This window comes from Trichomycterus rosablanca, chromosome 15, assembly GCF_030014385.1.
Source record: "Trichomycterus rosablanca isolate fTriRos1 chromosome 15, fTriRos1.hap1, whole genome shotgun sequence".
NCBI lineage: Eukaryota > Metazoa > Chordata > Actinopteri > Siluriformes > Trichomycteridae > Trichomycterus > Trichomycterus rosablanca.
The window spans coordinates 28,141,686-28,152,220 of NC_086002.1; the positions used below are offsets into that span (position 1 = coordinate 28,141,686).

At 36.8% G+C, this 10,535-nt stretch overlaps 1 protein-coding gene across 2 annotated transcripts; it reads right to left on the reverse strand.

Annotated features, from left to right (window-relative positions):
- Positions 1-345: 345 nt before the first annotated feature.
- LOC134328702 (NACHT, LRR and PYD domains-containing protein 3-like) lies at positions 346-9,670 on the reverse strand. 2 transcript variants are annotated; one of them, XM_063009880.1, is made up of 11 exons: positions 9,590-9,670; positions 8,618-8,677; positions 8,381-8,438; positions 7,800-8,004; positions 5,645-7,433; positions 3,230-3,403; positions 2,787-2,960; positions 2,415-2,588; positions 2,080-2,253; positions 1,651-1,827; positions 346-1,328 (listed from the first exon to the last, which is right to left on the reverse strand). In XM_063009880.1, the coding sequence occupies exons 1-11, from the start codon at positions 9,655-9,657 to the stop codon at positions 1,322-1,324; spliced, it is 3,060 nt and encodes a 1,019-aa protein (XP_062865950.1). In that variant the 5' UTR covers positions 9,658-9,670; the 3' UTR covers positions 346-1,321. The 2 variants fall into 2 exon arrangements, with proteins under 2 accessions (XP_062865950.1, XP_062865951.1); XM_063009881.1 differs by lacking the exon at positions 2,080-2,253.
- Between the last annotated feature and the right edge of the window lie 865 nt (positions 9,671-10,535).

Sequence of the window (10,535 nt, forward strand, 5' to 3'; positions counted from 1 at the left end):
AATCTCTATAATTTTTACCCTCAAATATACGACACGGAAAGCAAAAGCATGCATCAGTTCTTACAGAATACTCAAGCCATGGCCTGGATCGATACCAGCTCGGATTAAAAGCCCGTGCTGTGTGGCCAAAAGTTCGCTTCGGAAAAGCATTTAATACTGGCTGTGATGGCGAGGAATCGTTTAAACCATGAGCCGCGACGGCTTGCGCGGGGGAAAGAGCACAGTCAGCTAACGCTGGTGGTGTTTGACATGGTGTGGAGGAGCCCTCGGGTGCGACACTCACACGGTCAGTTGATTTTTTTGAGATCAAAAAACGATGCATTATAAGTGTTTCTACAATGTATATTTATTAAATGAAAAATGCACACAGAAAGACATCAATAAACTTAAGCCTGTGTTAGGAGACCCAAGTTAGCCTAACCGCTAACGGCTAATAAAATAATTTAAGCAACACCTATGTAAGAGGTAAGTAACATTAAAGCAACGAAAAACCACAGTTAAGCAAATATTACCATGTGGAAGTCAGTTTAAACTCAGAAGAGTGTTTACCAGTATACCTGCCTCTCGCTCACACTAACAGAACATATACTGCCGAACTGAACTGTTTGGGGCAGTCTGCCGATTTTTATATGACTCAAAGAGCCAATCAGGAATAAGCAAGGAAATATCTTCACACTGTAAAACAAAATGCATTTTTGTGATTGGTTCAGAGATAATTTTAAAAATAGCCGTTGCTTGCATTGTGCTTGGGGGGGCAAAGACACAATTTGGGGGGGCAATGCCCTCACTATCGTCTGTAATTTCCCAGCAGAGATACTAGATTCTCTGGCCACTCGAGTAATCCTCCTCATGTTCTCCTCCAGGAAAAATCTAAACATCTCCAGTAACTTTAAATTTCTTCATTACAGGTAGATAGTGAACAGCATGCTAATGCACCAAGCTAATGCAGGGTTTTTTAAAGCAGTCCTAATGGACCCTCACCATGTTTTGCAGCTTCTAACTCACATGTACCAGGTGCTCAATGTTCAGTTTGTCAGATTAATTCAGCTGGTACCAGAAACCTGATGGACTCTCCAATCTCATTACTTCAGCAGAGATGTATAGAAGGATGAGATGAAAGGTTATCAGCAGTTCAGAGTGAGTTTGAGAGCGTCGATCTTGTACAGGAAGTGATGTCATGCACACAGTTATACAGAAAGCATGTTTACATATTTGAGCAGTAAGAAGCTGAACAAAGTGTCACCATGTAGAATCCCAGTGTGAAGAGTAGATGGTGTTTATCTCCACTGCTCTTCATCTCATAATACAATGTGTATTAGAATCAGATGCTGTAGAAGAGATCAGACATGATCAGATGTTTCAGTCACCTATCAGACTCAACACAATCAGAACCAGTATAAACACCAGCACGCACGCACGCACGCACGCACACACGCACGCACACACACACACCACCTGGAACAATGATAGAACATTTCACATGATTCATTGTTCAATAAAGAAACCTGATACAGATTAAGTTTTGCTAATGAACAATTCTACAATAAGACAGACATACCACTGCATGTGTGTGTAATGTGTGCATGTGTGTGTAGTGTGTGCATGTGTGTGTGTTTAGGTGTGTCTGTGTATAAATCAATAGTAACTCACTGTAGTTCCTTCAGGTTACATTGTGGATCCACCTTAAGCTCTCTGAGCAGTTTTACTCCTGATTGTCCTGGATCATTGCCACTCAGATACAGTTCTCTCAGATGTGATGATGGGTTTGATTTTAGAGCTGAAGCCAGAGCAGTAAATCCTTCATCTGTAATACTGCAGCTCCTCAACCTGCAGAAGAAAATCACTTAATAAAAATCATACATCATCTTCTCCCACCTTCTCCTCCATCTCCATTCAGATCCACAATCAGACATCATCACTGAGAAATCTTCAACATGTAAAACTATTCTATTATATTAATGATAAAGTGTTTTATCTTGTGTGAGGAAAATGAGTAAAATATCAAACTCCTACACACATCAATAACAGTTTCTGTATGAATGATCTTCTGTATCTACAGTGTGAAAGTGAAGATCTTACTCCAGTATCTCCAGTGTACAGTGTGGATTCTCCAGTCCAGCAGAGAGCAGCTTCACTCCTGAATCCTTCAGTTTATTGTTACTCAGGTTCAGATGTTTCAGACTGGAGGAGTTTAAACTGAGAACTGAGGACAGAACTTCACAACTTCTCTTTGTTAGATTACAATCAACCAACCTGGAGAGAAATAATCAGATCAATCGGACACAGTATCAGTAAAGATACTTTCCATCAATCACAAACAAAGAATCATAATTTTTGCTTTCTTTTTTTATTATTTGGTTAAATAATTTTGAAACAGAACCCCTGTATCTACAGTGTGAAAGTGAAGATCTTACTCCAGTATCTCCAGTTTACAGTGTGGATTCTCCAGTCCAGCAGAGAGCAGCTTCACTCCTGAATCCTTCAGTTTATTGTTACTCAGGTTCAAACGTTTCAGACTGCAGGAGTTTGAACTGAAAACTGAGGACAGAACTTCACAACTTTTCTCTGTGAAATTACACTCCCACAACCTGAAGAGAAATAATCAAATCACTCAAATACAGTATCAGTAAAAATATTTTGCTGTCAATGACAAACACAGAATCATAATTTTAGCTTTTATCAATGTTTAAGGTGCACAATAGAACATGTTTTTGCTTTCTTTTTTATTAACTGGTTAACTTAGAAATAAATATTCAGTATCTACAGTGTGAAAGTGAAGATCTTACCCCAGTATCTCCAGTTTACAGTGTTGATTCTCCAGTCCAGCAGAGAGCAGCTTCACTCCTGAATCCTTCAATTTATTGTAACTCAGGTTCAGATGTTTCAGACTGGAGGAGTTTAAACTAAGAACTGAGGACAGAACTTTACAACTTTTTTCTGTTAGATTACAATCCCACAACCTGGAGAGAAATAATCAGATGAAACAGAGAAATGAAAGACGTCATCCTGCAGCAGTAGGTGGAATCCAAGTAGCAGATCTGATAATATTACCCAAACTGCAGTGCAGATGAAAGTGAAAGCAGTTCAGTTGATGATTGTGTGTTTGTGTGCGTGTGTATGTGTGTCACCCTGATATGGTTTATTTGTTTACACTGATTGTTTCCCAGGATGAAATGATTAGTGTAAATGAGTGAATGTGTATAAAACTTTGTGAAGTTGAAAATCTTACTCCAGTATCTCCAGTTTACAGTGAGGATTCTCCAGTCCAGCAGAGAGCAGCTTCACTCCTGAATCCTTCAGTTTATTGTTACTCAGGTTCAGATGTTTCAGACTGGAGGAGTTTAAACTGAGAACTGAGGACAGAACTTCACAACTTTCCTCTGTTAGATTACACTCCAACAACCTGGAGAGAAATAATCTGATCAATCTACATTGCAAATAAAGGTGAAAGCAGTTGAACTGATAAATCAACCAATAGCAGCACTGCTCTACTGTACTTGATTTATGTCTCCATCCTTTCAAGTGTTTTTGAGTAGCACTGGATCCACCGTGGTCCTGACCAGTATGTAAGTCAATCCTTTTATCTAAATTAAATTTACATTCCATAATTACTCACTATTTTACTCTGTAAAGGTTTCACTCTCACTACTGTATTTCTGCACGACTGGGAACTAATTATTATCAGGAAGCTCTACGTAGAAACTGCTGTCACTAACATTCAGGTTTAGAGGTACAAATACTTCTGCTCCTGCTTTCAGGTGAAATTCTATGTTCTGTATAAAACTAGTGCACGAGTCTAAACATGTAATTTACACGTCATGTTTATGTAAACTGAGCTCTGTTTATTCCACGTCTGATTCATGAAACTGTCGTACAGCAAAACAATCTGATTATTATTACAGTGTTTTCATCGGAGTAAAATGCATTTTCTTGAAAATATAATTATTAGGGCTGTCGAAGTTAACGCGATCTCAATTTAACGAGATTAAAAAAAATAGTGCCGTTAACGCACTAATTACATTACGAGATTTTTTCACTTCTAAAACTAAAGCGATTCATTTTTCACCCACGGGAGACAGATTGAATTATTCTCACTGACCACGCTCACACGCACGTTTAATGTTATTTAGTTCCGTTTGACAAAAAAAACCCTTAAAAATAGAGCTAACAGTGAAGATAAACCGGTTACAAAAGCAGCGACCGCTGTTTGTGTTCAATTCTCTGTTCACAGTGTCGATACAAGTGATTCAGGAATCGATTCATTGTAAGCGCAGCGTAAATTTCTTTTCTCAGTCATCTCTCCGTGTTTACTGTTATAATGAATGATGCGGTTGTAAATAAACACCAAATACTACAGAACAGTTTGTGTGACTCGCTTACCTTATAAAGCTCAGGCTTAATTATACTGGTTATTACCACAGAGCGGGAGTCGACTCAGAGTCGTTTACGATTTACCGAGGTGAACCACGAACGTGCTGATAGAATCGGCTCAGATGGGATCGGACTGTATTATCTTTTTAAAGTAAATATTTCAATCAGCAGAATCGCATCGCATGTATGCACAACGTTAATTACGTGCGTTTATTAATGAACGTTTACGTTAGCTTGTCAGAAGCTTTCTCAATGATGTCTGTGCGGTGTTTTTTTTTTTACAATTAGTGATGGCAAGCAACTGTTCCACTGCACTATTTTACACTAAAAACTAAACTATTCCATAATGCTCCAGATTGCATCATTCTAAATAGGTATCGGCGAGTACAAAAATACATGTACTTGTACTCGGTTGGGAAAAAATGGTATCGATGCATCCCTAGTGAAAACACACTCACTTCGTGTAGAAACGTCCATCAAACCATCGTCACGATACAACCACAGAAAAGTCTGTTACAATAACTACGCATCTGACATATATACGAAGTCAAGGGTCTCTGCTAGATAGTATTACTGCCTAATATGTGAGTGAATAAAACTCCCTTACAGTTTCTCTTGTCCCAGCAGTTTTTAACATCAGTACATTTAGCATAAAATATGTTCACCATTTTAATTGTAACATTTCACTTAAAATCCTTGTTTTCTATAACATTTACACATATTTTTTTTTTAATGCGATTAATCGCGATTAACTATGTAAAATTCTGAGATTAATCGCGATTAAAAATGTTAATCGTTTGACAGCCCTAATAATTATACATCAGTCAGATCAATTCCCTCCATGCTAACATCCTCAGATCTCAGCAAAAGTCGACTAGTGTACTTTACCGGCTACACCACCTGAGCACCCCGTTCATGCTAACATGAGTGTTTGTATTTAAAAGATTGTCTATTATTAATTTGTTTCTCTCTTTATTACTGAACTTAGTTTAGTCCTGATGTTTTTGAAGCTCTGTGGTTGATGATTTTTATCATTTAACATCAAATTTTATACTCAGTATAATTAGCAGAGTGCAAGTTAGTAGGTGGTGCAGAAACTGTTAACATTATTATTTAGGTTATGAAATTACATGTTTATTTTAGACATACTTTGAGATCAGACTGCAGCACTGTAGTTTTGCACCTTCTCAGTTTTGTACATTTAACTATTAGTGAACTATTAGTGTTTGTGTAATGAACTTATGAATCAAATATTTATCAATAAATTACTCACATAGCTTTTTTTGATTCTTTTACCACTGACAGCATCTTCAGAAGACCTTTATGTGATGGATAATATTTTCTCAAATCAAACTCATCCAGCTCCCGATCTGAGTTCAGCAACACAAACAACAGAGCCGACCACTGAGCAGGAGAGAGATAAAGTCCATCGTGATTAACATAAACTTTTCTCTTCAGGTATTTTTGGATTTCCTGCACTAGAGAATCATCGTTCAGTTCACTCAGACAGTGGAACAGATTGATGGATTTTTCTGGAGAGGGATTCTCACTGATCTTCTCCTTGATGTATCTGACTGTTTCCTCTGTGTTGTAAGAGCTACTTCCTGTTTGTGGCAGTAGGTCTGAGAGTAGGTCTAAGAGAGTCTGATTGGACTCCAGTGAAAGACCCAGGAGAAAGCGGAGGAAAAGATCCAGGTGTCCATTCTCACTCTGTAAGGCCTCGTCCACTGCACTCTTCAGAAAGTCAGACATATTTGTATAGTTTCTAAAGGTGTTAAAGAATTCAGTGTTTTGCATCACCTGTAGATTTCTGTTTTTGTTGATGAAGGTGTGAAATACATATAAAGCAGCCAGAAACTCCTGAACACTCAGGTGCACAAAGCTGAAGACCTGACCCAGGTGCAGTCCAGCCTCTTTTTTGAAGATTTGGGTGCAGACTCCTGAGTACACTGATGTGTTTTTGACATCAATGCCACACTCTGTCAGGTCTTCCTCATAGATGATCAGGTTTCCTTTCTCCAGCTGCTGGAAGGCCAGTTTTCCCAGTGCCAGTATTGTCTCTCTGGTCTGGTGTGGATCAGGGTCAGATTTCCCATGATACTTTTGTTCCTTGTGTTTTATTTGAAAGATTAGAAAGTAAGTGAACATTTGAGTCAGAGTTTTTGGGATCTCTTTCCCCTCGGCTTCATCCAGAATTCTCTCTAGAACAGAGGCTGAGATCCAGCAGAAGACTGGAATGTGACACATGATGTAGAGGCTTCTTGATGACTTTATGTGTTTGATGATTTTACTAGCCAGGTTCACATTACTGATCCTCTTCCTGAAGTACTCCTCTTTCTGAGGGTCACTGAACCCTCGTACCTCTGTTACCTGGTCTACACATTCAGGAGGGATCTGATTGGCTGCTCCTGGTCGAGTGGTGATCCAGAGGTGAGCAGAGGGAAGCAGGTTCCCCTTGATGAGGTTTGTCAGCAGCACATCCATTTTTACTGACTTTGTTACGTTACACAATCGCTCATTATTTTGAAATAGAGGAAGTCGACACTCATCCAGACCATCAAAGATGAACAAAACTTTATAACCATCACAATCTAATGATGTCAGACCTTTCACTTCTGGGAAAAACTGATGAAGAAGTTCCATCAGACTGAGATTTTCCTGCTTCATAAAGTTCAGCTCTCTAAAAGGAAGTGAAAATATGAAGATGACGTCCTGATTTGCTTTTTCTTCAGCCCAGTCCAGAATGAACTTCTGCACTGAGACTGTTTTTCCAATTCCAGCGATTCCTTTAGTCAGCACAGTTCTGGTGGACGAGTCTTTAAAGAGGTCACTGCATTTGATGGGTTTCTCCTGTGTTACTGGTCTCCTGGATGCTGCTTCAATCTGTCTGACCTCATGTTCATTATTGACGTCTCCACTCCAACCCTCTGTGATGTAGAGCTCTGTGAAGATCTCATTCAGAAGTGCTGAGCTTCCATGCTGGGAGATTCCTTCACTGATTCTTTTACATTTCTCTCTCAGATTTGATTTCAGTTTTTTGTGATATACAGGGACTAAAAGTTCTAATAAACAGAAATCATAAATCAATAAATTATGAATCAATATTTTACTGAATGATCAATAAACACTATAGAATTTAATACTTTAATAAACAATAGATTAATTTCTAAAGTATTTCCTATTTTTTAAATAATATTAAATGTAGGATTTTCTCTTATAATATTATTATAATGGATTTGTAGAGATGTAGTGATCAAAATCATAGTTAAAATTCTCATATAACAAAGTACCTGGTGCTCATTAAACATTATATAATAGAATTTAATGACCAATCAAAAGCTGATAGATGATTCTAGAACCAAGATAAATGTGGAAGAATATAATCTAATATTAAAGAAATAAATAATGTAAGTATTTAGATCTCTTACTCCTCTGCAGGGTATTAGCGAGGTCTGTCTGGTTCATGATCTTCAGAACATTCAGTGTGATCTTTAGCGCCCCCTCTCTGAAACTGCTCAGATCTTCCACATCCTTCACCTCCTGCTCAGAGCATGCTGGGTCATTTTCATTCAGGAGCTTTTTGAACTTGTTTAGCTCATTCTTTAACATGTTTATGACTTTAAGCTCCAGTTCCTGTTGAGGAATTTAGAGGAACAGATCATCACAATAAGCACCATCAGATAATAAAGAAAGATGAGTGATGTGACCATATAAGGAGTGATGTAGTTTTTTTTGCATGTCAAGTTCAGGAAATGAAGAAACAGTGATTGTGCATTAAAATGTGTATAAATTTTAAACTGGAATTTCACCTCTGTCTTCTCATTAAAATGTTGAAGGTTGTGTGTTTAATAACCCTAATAAGCCCCAATAATCCCATATGTCAAAAATCAAGAGATCATTCAGGTCTAAAAGAACCACAACATCTAAGAAGTGTCCAAAATCAACATAAAATTATTCATCTTCCTCAAAGTATTCATTTAGCAAACTAGATTAGTATTATTATACAAACCTCAAAAATGGATTCCAGCTGAGCTCTGTAAGTACCATTTAATTTCTCCTTTTGTGGTCTGTAAAAAAAAGACAAATAAGACAGTATTGAACACTAGCAGGTTATATCATCCTGTTATTGAAACATTTCTTAGATGATTAGTATTTTTAAGAATGAATGAGTTTAATGAGATTAATAAATTTTATCAGGAGAAACTGGAAGTAAAAACACTGCACTGAATTATAAGATTACACTGACCTCAGATCAGGAAAACATCCTCCATCTTTAAATTGAGGTGGTGGTCCCTTTGAGCAGTCACTATTCATGGAGACACAGATGGGTTTAGGTAAATTTGGTCTTGTACCCTCCATCACACTGGGGTACAAGCAAAGCCAAACATAAAGGAACCAATAAATGGGTGAATGTTTAAATCTATAATGTGATTCTTCCATCCTAATTCAAGCTGGAAACATTGTGGAAGATTCAATAATAAAAATATATTACATTTAGAGAATTTAATATATTTAGAAATATAAACAAAAGCTATAGGATTTTGGTTTTAGCTTGTTTAAGAAAAGCTGTTTTGATATTAGTATTTTTAGTACACACTTATTACACAGTAACCAAAAGCAATAACTTCATCCCATGCAAGTTTTTATTTTGTACACAGACAGTTGGCTAATTCAGGGGTTATTAAGTTTTTAAACAAACACTTTCAAGGACACAACAAAGGACAGCTACTGTATCTCAACTAGAGTTTTAAATGTCTGCAAACTTCACTATGATAGACATTGCTTTTTTGTTTTACACCAGTATGCTAATAAATCAACCACGACTGATATGATTTTACATTCTTAAATAAATCATCAATATTATTATTACAAATTTATATAAATGTCAACAGTAATATCAAGCTCTTATCTGCACTTGGTCTTAAATTTGACTCATGTAGACTGTAGTACACAGTTTGGATTGTCCCCCAATCCCCAGAACCAGTACCTCAGATCAGTTCCTGAAGTGGTTTGAATGGTCCTTTAACCAGTTACTCTTCACTAATAAATAATTAATAAAAGTTTTAGATCTTCATAATTTCAGTCATTTACACTCTAATAACTTTTTTCTAAACTTAATTTAGTTCTGATTAGTTTTCAGATTCAGAAAGTGTTCAGAGCTGGGTGCTTAGATGGCACAGTGGTCTAAGGCACTAACACACCATAATATTATACTGACCTTAGATCAGTAAAACATCCTTCATCTTTAAAGTAAAATGGAGGTTTCATTGACCGGTCACTCTTCATGGAGACACAGCTGGGTTGAGGTGAATCTGGTCTCGTACCCTCCATCACACTGGAGTAACACTGAAGCAAAGGTAAAACCAAAAATAAATAACTATATAAAAAAGGGCACCTAAAAGTTTGAGTTCAGAGAAACACCACCAAGGGCATGACACAGTAATCAGACAGCTTAGCTAACTAGCAGCTAGTGTATTTAATCCTTAAAATCTTAAAAGTAAAAAATAAACTGTATGTCTTAGATGGGATTTAAAACTGCTCTGTAATGCTTTAAGTTTTACACCAGTATGCCAATAACACAGAGCTGATTTTACATTCTTAAATAAATGAAAGTATATTAATAACAATCTCACTCTCATCAATGTGTTAGATTAGTGCTTTCTTTATAATCACACACAGCGTGGACACATTATCAGTAATGAATTCCAACCTTTCTTCAGTAAAGTTTGACTTTTGATGTAATTATCTCATACATGTTTATTATTTTATGTTTATTATTGATTGTGTTTCTGTTATTTTGTCCACTGCCTGCATGTATGTACAGTATATATGAGCGCATCTGTGATTTTGAAAAGCTACATTTTAGTATCCAGACGAAAATAAAGAAGCAGTTTTCAGAAATCTCTTCATCCTGTTTTCATTAATCGTGGGTTTGTGGTTTCATGTTTATGAGAAAAAAACACAGAAGACTAAAGTGTAAAAAATATCTGTGTTGTTGTTGACACGCCTAAATAACGGTGTTAAATGTGAGGCGAGGCATTTTCAGACCGAAAAAATATCAGGTAATAAAATCAATCCTAAACATTTCTCCATCAAATACGGATTAATAACATTTACATATTACAACTTTATATTCACAAACTTACCGTGATTTCCTTGAAAAC